The 22,852-nt window shown below is 39.0% G+C and overlaps 1 protein-coding gene across 1 annotated transcript in view; it reads right to left on the bottom strand.

The window, feature by feature from the left end:
* LOC113032123 (CUB and sushi domain-containing protein 3-like) overlaps nucleotides 1–22,852 on the bottom strand; it is a 167,926-nt gene that overhangs the window by 117,818 nt on the left and 27,256 nt on the right. Inside the window, exons 15-24 of the mRNA XM_026184798.2 lie at nucleotides 21,484–21,600; nucleotides 14,777–14,992; nucleotides 13,310–13,498; nucleotides 12,355–12,524; nucleotides 11,134–11,290; nucleotides 8,975–9,166; nucleotides 7,381–7,507; nucleotides 6,084–6,286; nucleotides 1,685–1,876; nucleotides 282–420 (exon numbers count right to left, since the gene is read on the bottom strand). Of these exons, the coding sequence (XP_026040583.2) occupies nucleotides 282–420; nucleotides 1,685–1,876; nucleotides 6,084–6,286; nucleotides 7,381–7,507; nucleotides 8,975–9,166; nucleotides 11,134–11,290; nucleotides 12,355–12,524; nucleotides 13,310–13,498; nucleotides 14,777–14,992; nucleotides 21,484–21,600 (1,702 nt within the window). The remainder of the gene's footprint in view (nucleotides 1–281; nucleotides 421–1,684; nucleotides 1,877–6,083; nucleotides 6,287–7,380; nucleotides 7,508–8,974; nucleotides 9,167–11,133; nucleotides 11,291–12,354; nucleotides 12,525–13,309; nucleotides 13,499–14,776; nucleotides 14,993–21,483; nucleotides 21,601–22,852) is intronic.

Here is a 22,852-nt window from a genome sequence, read left to right on the forward strand (position 1 = left end):
CAGCCCGATCCACTGCACATCCACTGAGAACTGAGTCCATTCTGTTTCAGACAGGTTACAAAAAAATACCACAGGTTTAGGGAAAGAGTCAGCTTGTAAGCTATTGGCCCATGTTCTTAAGGGACAACACTATTTTTCTTTATCTATTGGCCTTCTCACATCCTGCAAATTCGTCAAGTCCTCACATTTCTTTTGACTAAATACTTAATATAAGTGAAAAGTCCACACGTGTGAATAATACATCAACCCATGTGGTTTAGGTTCTGGTGTTGTCGTATTACCTGATGAAAGCCAGGGAGATGACATAGTCAGAGTGAACTGCGATAAGCCAGTCACAGTCTTTGCTGTGTGGGTAGGGATGGGGGTAGTTGGGAGAAAGGATGAATCCTGAAGACCCTGTCACATTCCCACCACAAGGAGCTTGAGAGATAAAAAGGAGGAAGAGATGAATGAGAAAAAAAGCTGTGAACACATAAGTAGTCTTTAAATGTGCTGCAAATGCCTTTAGCTAAATTCAGCTTGATACATGTGAGGCATGTACACTTATGGGTCGTTAAATTTAACTGGCTATTTCTATAACCTTTGTAAATCTCCATCAGCCGGTGGTGCAGTAACAACGATTAGGGCATTAGAAAGGCCACTGTTTTCCCCCTTTGCATTATAACACCGTGATACGCCTGACAATTGAGCTGATTCATTTCAATACGGTGTGCTTTTACAACACAATGCAATGCAGCATCTATGAAGTGTGTATTTTTCAGATATAAATGACTGAAAAAACAGTATGTATCCCTTACAAGACTTTATTCCATATGTTATCATGTTAATTATTTAATCCGCCTTCATTGCTCCTTAATCTCTCTGGGACTATGTGAACGCATCAAGTATCAATGTAGCAAATCAATCTGAAAGTCAACAGACTCAGTAGCATGGCTATGTTTGTGACTATTTCAATGTCATTTTTACTGCCTCGGGCACTCCCCCACTCCCCATAATTCTTTGCACGTCTGTCAACTGTTGATTTTGATGAATAAACTAACAACTGTCACAGCACAATGAAGCAGTGTTTGTAGCACGACGGTGACTGTGCTGTTTTTATTAGGCATGGTGACACTTTATTAGCACATGAACAGCTGACATTTACATCAAGTTTTCAGTAACACAGAGATGCTTCTGGTGTCAGTGGATTATGCCAAGTTGTGTGATTTTGTAATTGCGCTCCAAGACTTGCAAACGCCTAGGTCTTTCATGACGAGAAAAAGAGTCTGTTAGACCAGTTGGCAGCAACTCAAGAACATTTAGGTTTCTTTGGACCTACTTAGTGTAATTATTTCTAATTGCATTGTTAGGTAATTAGCCGTTAAGCTCCAATAAGACACTGTTTTGGGAGACCATAGACTACTCAGTCTTTTAACCAACAACAGAAGTGGATTTGTCCACATAAGAGCTGGCAACAGCTCAAACATATCTGAAGAGTGTTGTTTATTCTACACACACTTTTAAGACATGAGTGAGAGAGAGTTATAGTCTCATCTGCAGTCAGTTAATAGACAAACTCTTTGCTCTACCTCTTCCTCTCCACATCTCTTCTTCCCTCTGATCCTCTACACTTCCCTGCGCAACTTCTTTCTTCAATCTCCTCCACACTACCTCCCTTCTCTCTTTAAATCTTTCTCTCTCTCACCAATGCAGCTTGGAGGGCTGGGTTGCCAGTAGTATCTATTTTCCACTTGGATGCAGGTGATTCTGCTCTCTCCCTGCAATTCATATCCCGGATCACAGGAGAAGGTCACAGAGTCACCCGGCTCCCGCCCTTCTCCGTTGCGACTGCCATTCATGGGAATACCTGGATCTCTGCAGGCTGTTGCAAGCGAACCTGAAGGGCAAACACATACGTGTGATTCACAGACACACACCAAAAGCAGCTGGGGTCCGACATAAAATGCACAGGAAAGAATGCACAAGCGTTTCCATGTAGGGTTATGTTTAAACTGCAGCTCAAACAGAGTTACAGCACAGAGCCCATCACAGCTCATATCAGTCAAAATCCTGCCATGTTTTCCTAATCTGTTTCTCTAAAACACAGCTATGCAGCAGCCAAAGGCTTTGATAATGTTCTGGTAAATTCTGCTGGATTTCACAAATATTCAGCATAACAGACTCTCAAGATAGACTCAAGACTAGTTTAGTTTATTGAACTTCTGTGTTGTTGTTGTTGTTATTGCTGTTTTTCCTAAATCAAACATATCCAACGGCTCATCAAATTAAATATGTAAAACACAGAAATTTGATCTAAAAGGGCAATGTCTATTATATAGCATTCAATGTGATTAATATTTCATAATGTCACATATAGTAAAGTGAAACAAAGCTTTTACGAGTCCTCTGAAAATTAAGTACACCCTATATTCAATAGCTTGTAGAAACAGCTTTAGGAGAAATTACTTGAAGAAATCATTTTCTTCAATCATTCTCATGACTGACTCACTGACTGCAAAGTGCCCAGGTCCCATGGCTGCAAAACAAGCCCAAATCATCATCATCCTTCCACCTCCGTGCTTTAGTTGTCATGATCCACGATGATGTGTGAAGTGTTTGTTTATACGTGTGCCTCCTCCCATTAGAGTGTGAAGCTCTCTCTCCAAAGTGTGTGTACGTATTTATGTGTTTGCCCCTGACTGCTGGTTTGAAAAATTGCAAAATTAACCCAGTAACTTGCAGGTTTTGTTCCCCGAAACCCCATTCATGTCCTCATTTATAAAGTTGCTATTAGAGCGTGTAATAGAGATAATTAATTTGCATTGAACACCAAAATCCTGGTGTATTGTTATTTCACTATTTTATTTTATTTTTAATCTAATCATTCAGTTGTCAAAACAGCTATACGGATAGAAACAACAATTAGGTCGAATTGTTATTAGCTGAGAATAAAATCTATAGTCTCCATCTTTCTAACACTGTGACTCTGTGGACAGTAATGCAGTTGTCAAGCTGTCAGCCAGCTTCCCCACACTGAAAACATTTAGTGCACCTCACTGCAGTAATCACTGTTTACATCAAACCTGTCTGTGTAAAGGTTTGGACATATACAACACTGATCAATAATCAATCATTTGTCATGTTGTAATCAGTCAAATTAATGGAAAAATGTCTGTCATAGATGGGCACATAATAATCAGACAATAATAATCAATAATAATCAGACCCAAACAATATAACCCCCCTAATAAAATTATGAATTATCTTGCATAAATAGGGTGTTGATTTTCTTTACCCATTTCCGGTATTACCAGCAAAGTAGTTGCATGTTATCATCTGGGAATTTACCCAGATTTATTTATTTATTTAGACAAAGATCTTGACTCCCCCAAAGTTTAGCATAAAGTTACGCAGATATAGATGGGATCCAGGAGATGATGTGAATAAGTGAATGAAGCTGGTTCTGAAATTACTTTAGGCTTCTAAAACTCAACTAAATATATTTTAAAATGAGTTTTTAAAGCAGCTGCAGAGAGCTGATTGTGTTTTGAAAATTTCATGTTAAAATTTCTTCACAAATTGAAATTCATTCATTAGATGATATCAAGCAACATTTTTGAAAGGTTCAGCATCTGAAATTCAGACTATGACATATATTTTCAGCTACAAAAAACCTAAATCAGTCTCAGTGGGTTGACCCAGAACCCGTTTCGCCTGAAGCTGTCATAGGCTCCGTAATGGATCAGTAAACATGTCCACTTGCACAGCAGGATGGTATTTACAACGGTTCATCCACTAAAAACAATTCTGAAATAATTAAAACCTGTAAAAGCTTCAATTTCAATTTCTTATCTTTACAGTAAATCCATTAAACACTCAGCAAGCTGTCTTGTATTTTTTGAGTTGATATAAAATTATTATTCACAGAAACTGAGTAAAATGTTTGCTGGTTAAACTGGGAAACATTACAGAAGAGTTTGCTGCAAATGTCATCACACATTTTTATCCACTAATAAAAAAAAACTTTAATTAAAAATTGAGGTTATTGCATCCCATCAGTACATTAAATTTATACTAAATAATTACTGAAAAAATTAAAGTGTCATAAAACTGCAGCAAAATTTTTTTTTATTGAACTAAAAAAAACTGACTCCAGAGCAGATCCTCCCAGGCTCTGTTGCTATCTGAGTAACCAATATCACAGGTCCATCAGAGAACTATCTGATATGTTTCTTCAGACTTTTAGCGTCAGTTTCTGTCAGCAACATTTTATCAGGTTACAGTTTCCAGCTTCATCTAATGAAAATTCAAGGATGGTAAATGATGACAAATGATGAAAAAATATGAATCTTAAAAAAAAGATGACAGAGTGGTTCAAGGTGATTTTCTTTCCTCTTGTTTTTTTTTAAGATAAATATCATGTTCAGCACTGACATGCTTCATATTCCTTAGTCCACTGAAATGAAATTGATTCTCTGTGCTTTATTTACCCGTTGCCATGGTGAATTTTGGTATCAGAGCTCCACTGATGATGGCCTTCGTTCTTTACTCACGCACAAGCTTAACTTAAGGTGAATAAACACAGAGTTGATTAAACTAAATCTGATTAGCTCTTCTGGAACCAAAATCTCAGAGTTGCTGATCACAGTTACTCAGCTCAGAGTTTGTTTTTAAACGCAGAGTTCGATGAACCTGCTTCCTGGAATAGAGCCCTGGGTTGTTAGCTAAAAGCCTTGAAGAAACAGTCTTTGTAAACAGTAAATTGTAAATAATTATACACATATGCACACAGTGAGCAGTTCAGTAGGAGTGAGAATCTCTTTCTGTTGAAATCCTTTTTCTTTTGTTTATTGCTTAGGAGTACAGGTTAAAGAATTGTCTACTGTTTGCCTTTTATTTTGTTTTAGGGAACATTACGAACAATAAGAAACTTCTGTTAGTCATTTTGGCATTGCTTACCTCTGAAGTGAATAAACTGCTGCTCAACATCTTGAATTGTTATGTGCTGCAGGCTTTTTCTTGGGAGTGGTAGAGTCTCATGTTAGCTGCATGTTGGATGTCTAATTTACCCCTAGGATGGGGACCTAACGAGCTTCAACCAAATGTGTTGCTGTGCATTATAGACAAGCATCTCTACTTTTAGTCTCATCTGTCCAGCTGTGCTGCCATGTTGCAGGATGCTTTCTGCTTGAAATAAGCCACGCTTGTTCAATGTTTCTCTAATTGTACTATGATGAACATGCCAACTGATGCCTGTGTAGTCTGAGACATAGCAAATTAAATCAAAATCCAATATAAAAAAATCTTCCACGGTATTTTTATGGGTTAGATTTTGTTCTTCATCTTAGTGCCTGGTGGAAACTCTCACTACCACATTAATTTGATAGTGGGAGTGATTTCTTGCTTACATTTTTATTTAAGGTAGTATATTCTTAATGAAATCCTACATGACTATTGTTCCCATCATCCCTTCCCTATTACTCGCATTCAGTTCTGAAAACCACCAGCCTCAGGCAAGCAGCGTATTTAAGTACAGCATGTCTGCAGAATCAGTTCCATTTTGCAGCGCAGTGCAGTGAATCCCATATAATTGATTTTTGTATTAGGCTGCCTGTATGCTAAAGAAAACAAAAACATTACAAGCTCATCATATTTGGCATGCATGTTGTTTCATTTTCAGTTTGCTTCCAGATGCTTAGTTTTGAAAGTAGTCATCAGCAAAGCAAATGCATTATGTCACAGCAGCAAATATTGCATAGTAGACAGTCAGCAGTGAAGTGTAACATATCAGAGACTTTCACTGCTCATCAAGACATTATTACAAATTATTCTGAGAGATCCATAAGACACAAATGGAAAAGAACAATATTTGGGAATCTATTAGAAGTCAACAGAGAAAGAGGCTTCAGCATACTCCTTTCATGCACTGAATTTGTGTGATGATCCTTATACAGATCTGCTCAGCAAGACATTAGGCAGCGGTAAACAACATACTTGTACATTGAATTAATCACACTATTCTCAACTCTTTGCAGAAACTGTTATTGAGATCAAGGGAAAAAAAATACTACCACATAGCTATGTAGCTCGCAAGATACACTCACTTGAGAAGTCAATGGCAAAGCCAGACTTGGTGATGTAAAAATCAGTCTCAAACTGAATGGTGACGATGTTGAGAGTCGAGTGGATTCCTTCAGGCAGCAGTGAGCCACTAACTTCCTTCAGAGACATTTCATTCTCAGGAGGCCCATCCCAAACCTTCAGGATGTCATGGGATGCCTCTGTGTCGAATGCAAGAAACTGGAGGCTGAAAGAGGTGAACACAAAAGATTGTTGGCATAGTTTGGTTTTAGTTCACCGCAAGTCTCTATCGCTGACCATATGCAAACTCTCTATTAGCTTACATATGGTTAGAATGAGTTAACATTAAATCAATTCTTGTATTCTCTTTTTGTACTGACGTAAATGAAGTTTGCATTCATCGTACACTGCAAATACAATGAAAACCCCTCAAGCTGGGGCACCAAATAGGTGTTGAACTTAGCAAGATTCAATTAATTCTAGAAACAATGTCCCTTTGCTTTTGGGCATTTTAGCTGAGATTTGCTATCATCAATCAACTTCTTCTAAAGTCAGAATTACACTATGAGACCACAGACTTATCTGCAATCTCATCAAGAGATGGCCCGAAGCAGCTCATCTCACAGAGAATGTGTGCTTGACTTTATGAAATCATATCATGTTTACTTCGACCTCTGAGCCCAAATCGGTTTTATTTCACAGTAATAGTGGGAGCTCTCAGCCAAAACAAAGGAAGAAAAAAAAAAGCTTCCATGTCCCAGTAATATTCCTCTGGGTGCTGTCACAGTGTCTACAAAGTCCCTCACACAATCATTCTTAATGGAGCTGCTGCAGGCCGTTTTTCTTGATGACATCTAACTTGAGAGGCGAATTCTTCATGTTCAAAATCTTAACTGCACATTACAACATCTCATGCAAACATTTTACGGATGTTTTCATCTTTAAGTCCTTTGAAGTCAGGGCAAGTTATCTGACCTCCATTAATTTATGATGCATTTAAATCATCTCCCCGCAGTTTAGTTCTAGGCAATTTCCTTGTATATATTTAAACTGCTGTTAAAATCCTTCTAACGTTAACACACATATAGTCCACTGGATGCTCTGCTTAGTTCATTTTAAATCATTTATTTTCTCTTTCACCATCCATTTCATGAATAATTTGCATTTTTAGACAAATTCCTGCACATCTTAATTAACAACAACTCGAAAATTATTAATACAAACGTTATTAATCATGTAGCACAATATAAAGAAAATAAACAAAATTACATTTATCCTAAATATGCAGTACATGCATGTATATGTAGACATCGGAGTTACCTGACGATGTTGCCAGAATTGACCTCAATTGTCCAGGTACATCTCAGGTTGTTGTCATAGGGGAAGGGATAGCCAGGAGAAAGGATACGCCCAGTAGACTCACCCTTAAAACTGCCACCACACTCCGCTGCATGCGCACACACACAAACACACACAAACACACACAGAAATATTGAAGCACAAATACAAAACTTGCACAATACAAAATCAAGATTCTTCCACAGACAAAAAAATGTGCATAAGTTAAACACACACAAACACACACACCAACTAACAACTAGATGCCAGCTCACTGCAGCTCTGAGGGTACAATGTGCAAAAATTTAAGCTTAGCCACAGCGAACAATCCTAACAGGTAATGAGACAGCGGCTTCCTGTCTAAGCAGAGAAACTCAGAGATACAAAACATGTTTGCTTCCTAATGAATCATTAATTTGGTTAAAAAGACTATAGAGGCCAGGCTACACTGTAGGAATGACACTGCTACAAACGTTAATAACTGAACGGATATCTTATCATCCAATCTACTTTGTCTCTTCCTTGGTTATTGTCTTGCTATCTATATTACATAATAAACGCCACTTAATTAATAGGAAAATTGCATTAGATCACTACATTGGTGGGCTATAATCAGTATCATTATGCCGGGCAGATGTAAAAGACCTTGATGGCAACGAGGATGTGGCTCTGGGGAAATGAATGGAAATGCCATTTCACCACAGCTCACTATTAATATTGATCTCTCAGTGACACAGCACTGTTATCCAGTTAATCAGTACATCTATTTATTTACTCATTGCGGTTGTATTAGACATATCACAATGGTATAAAGAAGAAATGCTCCAGCAGTGGAAAGCATTGGCATTAAAAGTGCAATTCTGCACACGTCCGGAATTTGTAAATCATCTTTTACCCTAATCCATCACTGCTAGACATCAAGGAACAGACACTGCTTCACAACACCTTCCAGACTTGAGCAGCGTGCAGGTAATAGCTTTATCATTTCTCTATCTTTCCGTCTCAGCATGTTCTGAATATGAAAGTACAGCCAGGACTGTGTTTTATGTCCAAGTCTCAATATGACAAAAAAAGATACGATAATTATTCCTTTACTTGTAGAAAAACGCAGATTAATTGCTGGGGGATTAAAACATTCGAATCAAACATTCGACGAAAGGGGTACGGCAACACAGCGAAAGCTCAATAGCAATCCTATACACTATAACACTATAGTGTTCGTAATCATTCCATACAGCCAGTTCTGCATCCAAAACACACACACAGATCAATTATTCACGAGAAAACATCAAAGCCATTTAAATTCTCTTACCAAATGACAAGCGGCGTATTTTCTTTCAGCAAAGTTCAATTAAGAACAAATCATGTTGGGATAAATCCTTTGGATTAACACCTAGCTGAGCAGTGGCTGTTCTGAATAATAATAAAAGCTACAAACAGCAGGGTCTCCATCCTCTGGACTATGACACATAGAATGGAGACCCCGCTGTTTGTAGCTTTTATTATTATTATCTTATTATCTATAACTAGACAGACAGAACAGAAAAAAATTCAGCATTCAGGCAAAAAGGATTACCTATACATGAAGGAAGAGGGTTGTCCCACGCTCTTCTTTCACCAGTCATGCACTTTAGCATGCCAAAGCCGTGCAGAGTGTAACCTTGGTCACAGCCAAACGTGATGGCACCTCCAGCAAAGTGACCCTGGTCACTGATTTTGAAGCCAAACTGTGGCACACCTGGATCGTCACAGTGGGACAGCTCAAAACCTAGACAAGAAAGAAGAAGAATGGCATAGGGTGGTGATAAGAACCAACACATTAATGTAACACAGTACTATGTAACAAAGTCTACTGTCATTCGATGAACCAGTACTCATTTATCTATACTCTAAAGAGGTATGGATTTAGCTTTGAGTATCGATTTCCCGTTGGGCACAGATGAGGGTTCATAGTCCTATTATATTACCAGCAATAAAAGATTTCCTTTGGACAGAGACCATAATTAGGCATTCATAATTAAATGTTCAATTGAGTGTGGGCATTTGCTATGACTGAGAAACAGCCTATCCACTTGGAACGCTTGGGGAGAGGAAATTAAACAAGCCACAAACAAGAAAATGTGATAAATCTTTAGCTCAGCATGCTTGAATATGGCCTTCATATGTTGTTCCTCTCTTTTAGGTACTAAAGTGTTCCGCTATGCAGCAAGAGTGGCCGCACATAAACCCAGCAGTGCTGATTTATGGTCTCGTCTCACCGCGAGGTCCGTGCCCATGCCAGATGTTATGGTAGTATTACAAGTGTCATGCCCAGTATAAATCTCCAGCAGTTACCGCTCACATTTAGGAAATTACCTCAGCACTTTTGGAAGGAGTCATGAAAACATGATAAGATTTCATGTTCTGACAAGATTTAAACTGACCATATCCCACCTTCCCCTTGCCCCCTTGCTGCTCATACATCACTCAGTTCTCCTTACATTAAAAAAAAGCCCTTTTCATTTTGGCTCAAATGATTGCACTTGAGAGATACAGCTTACATTGTGCCATTTACCTTGTGTGCATCCATGGATAAGAAAAAATATCACAAATGAAATCCAATTATGTGATACTTAATTACGGGGTATTCTGTAACTCAAAAGGAAGCCTGTAATTAAGCCATTTCTTCACAACTAATTTAGATACAGATGGCAATTTATATAGCCGTTGCAAATGAGCCCACATTCCTGATTAATGTACATTTTCTTTTTTTATTTTTGCAGATCTGTCAGGCTCCGAATCCTCAAACCCTTCACAACTAATGCCAAACTGAATCTTACAGCAAAACTGTTAAAACGTTTCTCTTATATCTATTACCAGTTGTACCTTGCACATTTGGCGCCATTATCATAGAGTGAAAGCTGAAGACATAGGAACTGTGAGTTATCAAAAAAAAAACCTTTTCATTATTATTATTTTCAAACCATTCAAAAGTTTAAAACTGATCAAAAGTGAAAACCAGAACTTCATCCTAACTACTCTCTTGAATTCTACATTAGAAAGCTTACTGGTAGACCAAAAGATTTCAGAGATCTCAATGAGCACACAATTGCAGGTGAAAGACAAAAACACTTTAAATTGGATGGCAAAATGCAGTGTCGCCAAAACATTCTCTCTTCACAGTAATAAATTAGAAATGGTTAGCAACAACACACAGTCAGCAAGCCAATTAGGGGGGAGAGAAAACCCCATCTATTATTGCCCCCCCTTACAGCAATGACCGAAACTTTTAATGCGCACATGCACTTGTGGATTTGTACACACACACCCTATGCAGTGCATGCAAATACAAACTGGCAACACACACAAACCGCAAACAGCAGCATAGTGACTTCAAACAGTCCTAACAATAATTCACCTGCTTTAACAAGGTACAGTTAGGCAAGCAAGGACGCTAATTGCAGAAGTGGAGAGCAAAATAAAAGAGAGAAAAAGGACTCACATGGAGAGAGACAGAGGTTGAGAAAGGACAGAAAGAAAAAAGCCAATTTTCCTGCTGGAGTGGAGCAGAAACACCATGCTGTGTTTAATGGATACCCTGACAGTGAAAGACACAGCGAAGCGGGGTGAGGGTCAATTAAAATTTTCTTTCAAATTCTGCTACTTCAAATGCCTGGCTCCCGAAGTGAGGCTAAATTCACTCATTTGGAAAAGCTTTAGGGCCCTCCTCCCCCAGGGAAATGAAATGTGACTTACTGTGGTATATGAGCCGGAAACCTGCAGCCGTCTTCTCGTGGTCAGAGTAGAACTCAAGCCACAGATAGTTGGAAGTGCTGGTAAGGGACAGACCTTGCATCAGCGTGCTCGTGTATGTGCCAAGCAGTGGCGCTGCCCCATCTTTACCGTCATACAGCTAATCGGAGACAGAAAGGAACACGAGGGAGTGTTTTGTTGCTTTGATTAAGAATTAAAAATTAATACTGAAGTAAGACAGCAACGATTAAAAAGAAGCTATTAGTGTCATATATCCTATTTTATATGACATCTCTATTGCCAAGCCAATGCCCTAAATAAAATGAGATAATGAAGAAAGGAGCATCCATAATTCATTCCATTGATCTGAGAGTATATCTGTAGAGCTTAGCTAACAAGGCTCGTGACAGATGGTCTGGAAGAATAACTTGTCTTTTTAATTAATACCATTTAAAAGTAGAAATATTTTAACAAATATTCACCAAATATTAAATGTTCTTTATTATTTAACTACTTATTTTCAGGCAGGCAGTTGACTCTTTCCACTGCTTTTCAAGGCTCTTAGAAACATGAGTTTGAAATTGAATCTTTCTTTGATGTTGTGTTTATTTACTTGTTTATTATTTTATGAAAGAATGACTTTAAGTAGAAGCATGCTTCCCTGACTGATATCTGTGAAACAATAAAAAATGAAAAACAAAAGGCTCTGTGTTCTTTCCTTTGAAACGTTACAGAAGGGCTCTGTTTTGTTTTTCCATTTCTTAAAGGTAATCTACCTCTCTGAAAATGTTTTCCACTTTTGAGATATTCCCGAGATGACTGAGTACAAGAGACTATAAAGCTGCATTACTAGATGGATACAGATACTAGTCCACAGTGCTTTGGACTAATAACAAAACATCTGCATCTAAAAAATATATATAAATAAATAGTGCACTCCAGCTGTGAGGTGGGAACAACACAGCCACTTTCATTACATGTGTGGTGCTTATCAAATCTGTTAATAATGCCCACGAGCAAATGCTGCTGATGCTGTCACGTGACCTTCAGACGTCTAAGACAAAACAATTCTGCATTTTTTTCCCATGCAATCCTTCTTTTTGCAAATAATAAAAAGTATCAAGACCTTGCTTGCATACTTGAACATCAATTTTTAAAAATGACACAAAACTGAAGTTGCTTATCTACTTTGTGTCAGCAAAGATGAGCGACTGCTTTGCTTACCTTGAGAACATCACCTTGAGCAAGCTCAAAGGTGCTGGCAGTGATGTTGATGCCTTTTCCTGTTTGGACCTGAATGCTGTACACGCACTCATGGCTGTTGTCATAGTTCATTGGATAGTTGGGGGACAAAAGAACTCCCTCATTGTTGGAGACTGTTGAACCGCACTCAGCTGCAAACAAAAAAACCCCAACAACAGACACAATCAGCTACACAGCAATATGACCTGCTTAAACATATTAGGAATACATTCACGAAAATTAATAGACACCATAAAACTGGTTCATTAGCTTTTTCCTAACAAGATAAAAGTATATTTCACACATTCTACTTAAATGAGAAAGTGTACATCCCTTTTTATTACCTTACCTCGTGAAAATCATTTTTTAACTGAGACAGACACATTATGAAACATAGATTAGACTATTAAATAATTAATATTTAATGTAACAACATTCACTTGCCTTGCTGCCTGGGCTAAATAGCAGAAAATTACTTAACCACAATTAACTTGTACAGAAAAAAAAGTCCAGACTTTCAAAGACAGGGACATCAGAACAAGGCATTTATCATGCAACAAATGCACTGATACTTTTAGTCTGTAAGTCTGACACAAGACCAGGTCAATGTCAAAAACATGCTAGGTACACTATCACAATGACTAAATCCCTACAGTAACCTTTTGAAATGTGAATGTGACTGACCTGCCTTTAAGCCTTCATGAGTGAAAAGGACATCTCCCTAGATAGTTTAACCCAGCAGCTCACGTCAGTTAATCACAGGTCTATCCTTTTAACTGTAGTCTACTTACATAAATCCAATTCTGCTGGGTTCTTAAATGTCAAATAAGAAAGTTTACATCTGTGTTGAATACATTTTAAAAGCTGACACTGGCTAGTTGCATAAACACATACATAAACAAGAACGGAAACAGAATAAAAGCAGTTGACCACGTACCCACACACCTTGGCAGAGGGGCACTCCACATGCGGCGCCCACCTCCCAGGCACACGATCTCCCTCGCCCCCTGCAGACGATAGCCCGTATTGCAGTAGAACGACAAAGAGTCGCCAATGCCAAACTTGGAGCCCGTGTGCCAGCCGTACCGAGGCGTTCCAGGGTCCTCGCAAGGTTCAAGATCATACTCTGCAAATAAGACAACAAAAATTTATTACGAATCCTCTATCTATTGCTTCTTTTGAAAATAACTCCCAGTCTTCTTGTTTGCTTCCATCAAAAAAGACGACATGTTCAGGCAAAGCAGCACTGTAGTTTGTGGGGATTACCCGTCTTGCTCAAGGAATCTTCATCAGGCTGGGAAGCCAAACGTTTGATTCCAGGTTGTCGGGATAAAGAATGAGCTCTCTAAAAACTAGGCCACTCTCAGTGAAATATTTTTACACATGGGGCTGCTGGTGGCCTTATAATTTGAGAAAATGCAGCCCAGGAGTAGGAGGAAAAAGGTCTTACTCCCATCAGCATTTCTCTCACGGTCTGTATCTGGCAGTATGCAGAACTATACGGAGCCTATTGATTTCAGCACCGCAAAACATTAAAGCAGCAATCAAGTGTAGGATGTAGAATGATGGCCTTGGCAGACGTTCATTAAAGGTCATAAAAGGTTAAAAAACGAATTCTAATAATGAACTATATAGATGCTAATTGCAGAGCATGAAAGAAGACAAAAATATATTCACAAATCATGTTTCATGAATATTCATGGATTCATAAGATATGTCTCACTTCAGTGAACAGCAGGCAAACATTTAACCCGGATGCTCATGAAACAAGGCTTCTCTACCTTGCTATTCTCTCTGTGTGTCACTCTCCTCTCTCACTCTTTATCCGACCTTCTCTATGAGCCCTGCACACTCAGCATCACCATCTGTCTCATCTCCTTTCTGTCCCTTTATCTAGCTCTCTAAACCGTGTATCTACGGCTGTTTAATTCTCCATTTCTTACCATCGATATGGGGGGCCCATTATTTCTGTACACACCTCCTTCTCCTTCTGCCAGTCCTCGGGAGACTGGCCCACATGCAATGCTTTGATGATCATTCTCCTCACGATCAGACACCCTCTACCTGCATGACCCTGTTGTCTCTTAATTATCCTTCTCTGACTGACGCAGGCCTGAGGCATGGTCTGTCTTAAGCCTGCTGACCGACAAATCACTCCTTATGCTACTTTATGCACGCTTTAGAGAGGCTTAGTGCTTTTGATCTCATCAATGAAAGAACTGTCTCTTTCCACGTGCCTGTGACTGCTTTTCACTTTTGCTTTCTACCCCTCGTTTTAATTACCCTTAGTCCTCTTTTCTACCTCCTCCACACAACCCTCCATCCTCTGCTAAAACCTTTCCTGCCCTACCACAACTCCCACCTCCATTCCTTCTACAGACATAGCCCACATATGGACTCATACCTGAGAACGAAATGTTGAATCCCTGCAGCGATATGGAGAAGTCAGAAATAAAGCGTAGCTGGGCCTTGAAGTTCCCATACAGACCAGCATTAATTGGTGCAGGCCTCTCAGAGCCAGTCAGGCGAGCGAGTGGCTGAGCGAAGCTGCCGTTTTCTGTTATCAGAAGGTAGTCATGGTGATCCTCCAGGTGGAAGGAGTGAAAAGTGAATTGGACACCTTGGAGGAGAAAATAGGAAAGTCCAGTGATAGAGGTTTCCAGGAATATATAAAGAATAACTGAAAGGAACAGTGTCATTCATAAATTCATGGTAACATGCATATTTCATGTTCATACTGACTGACAGTACTGTGTAAAAGTCTTCAGCCACCCCCATTTCTTTAGAGTTTGCTAGGAAAATGGGAAATGGGCTTGATGATTTATTGAAACATGCAAAAAAAAAAAAAAAAAAACCATTGGAAAGATAAAAATAGAGCTTGAATGTTTTTGATAGGTTTGTAGCTTGAACCTATTCGCTGGAACGTTGAAGACAATATAATTACACCGCAAGCAAGACACGAAGTAGGCAAAGTTTTTCATGTTTCTCGTGCACGGGAGAGAACCGGACAGACGCCGTTCCTTCGCTTGACCCCAGTTGCTCTCAACCGCTCCCCCGTAACACTGCTTTTTTATTGAGGTTACATGAATATGCATAGGTTCATTAACATATGACGTCTACATACAAACAAAGAGTATCGTGTGTGTGTGTGTGTGTGTGTGTTGCTGATCAAAGGGTCATATAACATAAAAGCACACAAGCAAACATCCTTGGTCAGGAAGAGGGTAGTCTCACCCTAGATAACACGGTGAGGAAGTCCAGCATTTAAAGCACTTAGACTAGAACAGACGTAGCTACGTTTATCCTACCATAAAACAATAAGACAAGGTACGACCTCTCTCGTGCTCCCAGAGTGCTCTCTAATACACACAAAGTTTGCAGACTATCACTACACAATTGATTATACACCTCTAAGAATATATGGTTAAATATTTCTAAGCATAAATGACAATCAACAATACAAAATCTAACAGTTTTCAACAAAGCCTGAACTCTATTAATCAGTATCATCAATAACAGTTCTGCAGGCTTCTGGAAGGTCATTCAGAGCTCTTCTTTGGATGTCAGGTGGATGAAAATCTGTTGCTCTGTTTCTGTTTTTATAATTCATCAGTTCTGTCAAGATCCCCAAGACCGCTGTCTGAAATGCAGCCCCATACAATGACCAAGCCTTCATCATGTTGTACAAATAGCTGAAGAAACTCACTGTTGACACTCACTGATGATTTGACCCAAACATTTCGAATTTGAATTCATTATTTCATACCTTTCGGACCTCTTGCTAGTCCAGTTTTTGTGTAATTTGGCATACCTGTGCAGTAAACAGTAGAGTGATTATCTAAAGATCTAGATGCATCTATCAGATTCTGCCAGGTCTTTGATGGATTTTTCCCCCCTTTTCTTTATGACATGAATTTCAGATATGGTATCTGTATCATGATTCAGTCAATTTCCAAAGAAAAAACTTTGAAAAATCTTCAGAAAAGGAGAACTGTTGCTCATTGGAGCACTGACTGATTGGATATAAAATATAAAATATAAAGAAACTAGTGGCCGTTCAAGACTCCTGCACAGTGCTGCATAAGGTTAAGAATTAATGTTGTTGTTTAAATTTAAGGAAATGGGCTAAATTTGAATGCAGTCACCTCAAAATGAACCTGGTAAAACAAAGACTTGTCTTCTAGCTTGCCAGTGAAAGATTTTCCCAAGAAAAGAGCATAACTAATGATTGACAGTCAATGAAGCAAACAGAATCTATAAATTGTTTTCAGGTTGGTGAAGATGATGTTTTCCATCAATAAAATGCAACTGAAATTTTAAGCAAGTAAACAAGGCCTATATAAACAGTATATTTCCATTTTATCACACTGTAACTCAGACCCAATAACAACATCTTCATTCTATCCATGATGGCCACTTGGCTGCTTTTCAGCACCATCAGTGATGGCATTTCAATGCCATCTGTTGAATCTGTTGGAATATGACTCTATAATGTCCTCCACAATGCTTGGCTCACTTAATAAAGAAAGCCCCAAATGGCTCTAGAATAAATAACAAAATGAAATGATTGATTATCTTCTGTAAAACGCCAATTATATTACAGAGCATGAAGGCAAATGACCAATTAATCAAGAGCCAATCTTGTGAGGAGACTTTCTAATATTGTAATACAGTCTGTACACGTGCTGGTTAATAAAAAGTGGCTAGTTGCATAACTACTACCTCTGAAGTGGAATTTCTTGCTGATTGCCCAAAGGTAAAAGCATACAATACAGCGATTAAAGAGCAGAGAAAATAATCCCAGGAGATTTTGTGTATGTTGTGGTGAATTTGGAGGCTGTGGTGAACAAGTCATCCAATCTCAATAGCCAAAACACAGGTGAGCTGACGGGTGACTGGTTGGCTCAAATATGGCCTGAGAAGCAAGTCAAAAGTTCACAACCTGTCCAGGGACCATTTAGACTTTCTCTTTTTCATGTTCTGTCTATTTGCTAGTATTTGCATATATATATATATATATATATATATATATATATATATATATATATATATATATATATATATATACACACTCAACAAAAATATAAACGCAACACTTTTGTTTTTGCTCCCATTCCCCATGGGATGGACGTAAAGACCTAAAATTCATTCCAGATACACAATATAACCATCCCTCCCAAACAGTGGTCACAAATCAGTCCAAATGTGTGGTAGTGGGCACATCTGCTATATTGAGATAATCCATCCCACCTCACAGGTGTGCCACATCAGGATGCTGATCTGACATCATGAGTAGTGCACAGGTGTACCTCAGACTGCCCACAACAAAAGGCCACCCTGGAATGTGCAGTTTTTTGCGCTATTGGGGGTCTGGGGACCCAGAACCGGTCAGTATCTGGTGTGACCACCATTTGCCTCATGCAGTGCAACACATCGTCGCATGGAGTCTATCAGATTGTCAATTGTGGCCTGTGGAATGTTGGTCCACTCCACTTCAATGGCTGTGCGAGGTTGTTGGATATTCGTGGGAACTGGTACACGCTGTCGTATACGCCGGTCAAGCACATCCCAAACATGCTCAATGGGTGACATGTCCGGTGAGTATGCTGGCCATGCAAGAACTGGGACATTCTCAGCTGCCATCTGCCCTGAACAATGTGAACCATGATTCATCCGTGAAGCGCACACCTCTCCAACGTGCCAGACGGCATCGAATGTGAGCATTTGCCCACACAAGTCTGTTACGGCGACGAGCTGGAGTCAGGTCAAGACCCCGATGAGGACGACGGGCATGCAGTTGAGCGTCCCTGAGACGGTTTCTGACAGTTTGTGCAGAAATTGTTTGGTTGTGCAAACCAATTGTTCCAGCAGCTGTCTGGGTGGCTGGTCTCAGACGATCTTGGAGGTGAACCTGCTGGATGTGGAGGTCCTGGGCTGGTGTGGTTACACGAGGTCTGCGGTTGTGAGGCCGGTTGGATGTGCTGCCATATTCTCTGAAGCGCCTGTGGAGACGGCTTATGGTTGAGAAATGAACATTCAATGCACGGGCGACAGATCTGGTTGACATTCCTGCTGTCAGCATGCCAATTGCACGCTCCCTCATTGCTTGTGGCATCTGTGGCATTTTGCTGTGAGACAAAACTGCACATTCCAGGGTGGCCTTTTGTTGTGGGCAGTCTGAGGTACACCTGTGCACTACTCATGATGTCAGATCAGCATCCTGATGTGGCACACCTGTGAGGTGGGATGGATTATCTCAATATAGCAGATGTGCCCACTACCACACATTTGGACTGATTTGTGACCACTGTTTGGGAGGGATGGTTATATTGTGTATCTGGAATGAATTTTAGGTCTCTACGTCCATCCCATGGGGAATGGGAGCAGTAACAAAGGTGTTGCGTTTATATTTTTGTTGAGTGTATATGTATATGTATTAGGGGTGCAACAATACTCGTATTGATATTGAACCGTTCGATACAGTGCTTTCGGTTCGGTACGCATATGTATCAAACAATACAAAATTTTTAATTTATTTTATCAACTTTCCTTCTAACGATGCTGTCTGTGTTGAGCGTTCAGTGGCTCTGCGCTCGACAGTGCAGCCTAGACGGAGTAGTCGAACACAGATTCACTGAGCGCAGGGCAAGCTAGCGAGACAGAAGTTAAGCTCTCCTTGCAACACGGCAAATTGAACCTCACCCACCCTCATTCAGATCATGACACCAAAGTATCAAACCGAACCGTGAATTTTGTGTATCGTTGCACCCCTAATACGTATGTGTGTGTGTGTGTGTGTGTGTGTGTGTGTGTGTGTGTGTATATATATATATATATATATATATATATATATATATATATATATATATATATATATAGAGAGAGAGAGAGAGAGAGGTGAATCATAGTCTCTGTGGAAGCAAAATTGATTCATTTTACTTTTAGAGCTCACTTCTGTTTCTGTTCAAATATACTGCTCTATAATGTTAATGACATGATTCACCGTTTTCAGTTTTACCAAAATGATGACACTTATGTGTAATTTAAAGGAATTTATTCACACAAATGCTACAGGTCACTCAAGTATAACTACAGTATGTTGTAATAAGAGGTTGCACTAACACCCTGTGGGGACTCTACTATATTGGCGCGCAATGTAGGAATACAGACGCGCAAAATTCAATCTAACTGCCCAAGCTTCTGAGACTCTGATCTCTTAAAAACATACACAATCTACTGATTTAATCACATGATTAAGATGAGATGATATTTGTAAGAGTTTTCAGTTTCACGTTTTCTTCCTTTTTGATTGATATCGATATTGACTGTCTGTAGTATTTTGTTTTTGTTTGTTTTGTTTTTTGAATAACTTATTGTGAGATATTAGAACTGGTGCCAAGTGGAGCTATAATCAGTCAGTTAGTTGGAGGTATTCATTATTTCTCGATGTTATTAGTTTGGACTTGTGGGTGCAGTTAAGTATGATGAATCCAGTTATTGCTGAGAGTTAAAAGACCCATGTAAGAAATTAAAAAGATAATGCTGATAAAAAAAAATTAATGCTATAAACATCACAAAGAAATAACAGAGAAAAATAGAGTTATCCAGGGAAGGATTACATGATGTCAGTGGGTAAAGCCCTAAATTACTGGATTCAGTCTCCCTATATGAGTTACACACAGAGATAAACCTATAAACTTGCCATCCAGGGCTTACTAGATTGAAATACATGGACTTTAATTGCATCAATATTATATGGCAAAGAGAGAAATGACATGAACAGTTAAACACTGATTTAAATGAAATAATATGATTTTATGGTGTTAAACTCCAAGAACAGCGAGATAGGTAACTCAAAAGAAAATAAAGGTACGACAACAGGACTGACTTTCAAAAGGCCATTTGGGAATGGATAATAGGAAACACTATGGGCAAATGTGATGATACGGCTAGAGCATTGTGATAAGTTCAGTGTGCTTTTCAAATAATAATGAATGGCACACTGATAATTGACAGTGAGTGCTGTGATAACAGAATTAAAGTAATAAAACAAAGAGCGACTAGTGAATAAAACTGAGATACAAGATTTGCTTCAGCAGGTGTTCTGCTTAAAAGTTGAAGCTGTTCATAAAAAAAAGTATCAGAAGAATGTAAGATCCTGTTCTTCACACTAAGGACCAATGCACACGGCACATACCTTTTTTGAACTAGAGGATGTGCCCACTGTCACATCAGCAAGCATCAGCAATGGTAGCTATCATAGTAAATAGTTTATTTATAAAGTATGTTACTGCCTAGTAACAGAGAGAAGATCACAAAAAGCAACTTCACACTCAGGAATGTACATCCCTGCATTCCCAGGCATTCAATCGCAAAGTTCAAAGTATACTGGACAAATAGTTTCTAAAATATGAGAATACAAGTCTCTATCGCGCGCACACACACGCACGCACACACACACACACACACACACACACACTTCTTGAATAGAAGAGCTGCTATACAGGAAGGAACGAAATGAGCTGAACAATTTAATATAGACTCAAAAAGAGCAGTGAATGAACACTACATTGTGTAATATTTCTACTTATATTCTGGGTTACCACATACTCTGCATATCCAATCCAGTGGATATATTATTAGTTGACCTTCCTGATTCAACCCCACCAAAGGATTTGTGTTTCCCTTCAGTAGCGAACCCAAATGCGTAAACCATTACACTGTGGAGCCACCACTCATGGCCTGGCTACCATCCAATAATAAAAGCCCTGCATTTAAATGATCTTTGCCTGATTAAATGTACATGTTGCACTCTTTTCAGTTTATAATAATAAATCACTTTTATATCTCTAGAACCTTTTTGAGGAGGGGGAGATGTGTCCTTTTAATTTATTGTTACATAATTTGGTCATTGTTGAGAATACTAAATATGCGACTCACTGTAGAAAGGACTAGATAAATAAAAACTGTTATATATAAAATCGCCGTCTGAACCCACTGGGAAAGAGGGTGTGGTATGTGTATCTTCCTCCAGCTTGGAAGGTGGAGTGTTTGGGGCATCTTAGCTGTTCCTAACAGCTTGCATGCAAATATATAGATGCATTCTCCTACCTTTTCCATGGCTGACTTCTACAGTCCATGTGCAATTTAGAGAGTTAGGATACAGCTCAGGGTAGCCAGGTGATAAGATGATCCCTCCAGGTCCCCTGATATCACCACCACATGATGCTGAATGGAACAAGAAGATAATGAAAGATAACTGTTGCTGGAAAAAAAGGGTAAATTGTAAATGAACCAATAAATCCTTCACCTGAAGACAGAGGGGAGGTTAAGATGAATAATGCATTTGAGTCATATCACATCCTGTCCTGCTATTTTTATTTGCACCTGTAAATCTGCCACATGTGTGCACTCCAAACCAGCCCTAGTGCCTAACATGGCAATACATTATTCATACATTTAGCTATCCACCCAGATTTTCTTAATTCATGGTATCTTAAACTGAAAGAAATTGTTTCAAAACATGATCATCTATTTAGTTAAAACACAAAATAACTTACAAGCATATTCAGAGGATTATCATATTCATCTGGATTTAGAATCATTGTCACTTCAAGGTAGAAATTGATCTTTAAGAGACACAGTTACCATTCAACTCATTTTCAGTCAGGTATAATCTAGTTGTACCGATGTAGAGGAAATGAAGAAGAGAAAGGGACAACGCATGTCACGCATGTGGATCAGTGGGGTAAGGATTAATGTGTCTAAAGGTTAACTGGTGTAATTGAACACTGTTAAAGCCTGTAACCTTTTTCTCATGCTGTCATTAGATTTTGTCGTTTCACATAAAGATCAGAGCTTTTTTGAACTCAGCATTAATGAAATGTGACAAGATTTGTGGGTTTTTTCCTTCTTGCATCTGCCTATGTACGTGCTCTCTGACCTACGGGTGGTTTTGCAACCAAGCTCATGAATAGTTTCCTCAAAACAGTTAGAGTTGACAAATATTAGAAGTAGGACTGTTGTGAGTGTACACATTTTTAAAGTAATGGATGTCAGATGATATTTTGGAGGATAACTGGGATGCCTTGGGCTCAGCAGCTGTACACACCCACCCCCTACTCGAAACCTCTCTCCTTCCACCCACAGGCCTTCCAGCGAACACAACACATCAAGGCCTGAATCCTTACCCACTGACTAAATTACATCAAATATTTTATTAATGAGCCAAAATTACATAAAGTCATTAAAAGTGGATGAGTATGCTTGGCAAACGATCTACTTCAGAGGCTCCATAGGCAGAGAGCCAATGCATTTGGCACCAGTCTGGCACATACCTTGGCAAAAATATGCTCCCAGATATAAAATTAGTTTCAGAACAAGCACTGGTGTGAAACTATAGTGTGGTACTGAGTCATATGTGCGGCATGCCAAACGTTGCATGTATTTTACTTGTTATTTTGTTTCTGCTGAGTGATCC

The sequence above is a fragment of the Astatotilapia calliptera genome, chromosome 11 (assembly GCF_964374335.1).
Source record: "Astatotilapia calliptera chromosome 11, fAstCal68.1, whole genome shotgun sequence".
Taxonomy (NCBI): domain Eukaryota; kingdom Metazoa; phylum Chordata; class Actinopteri; order Cichliformes; family Cichlidae; genus Astatotilapia; species Astatotilapia calliptera.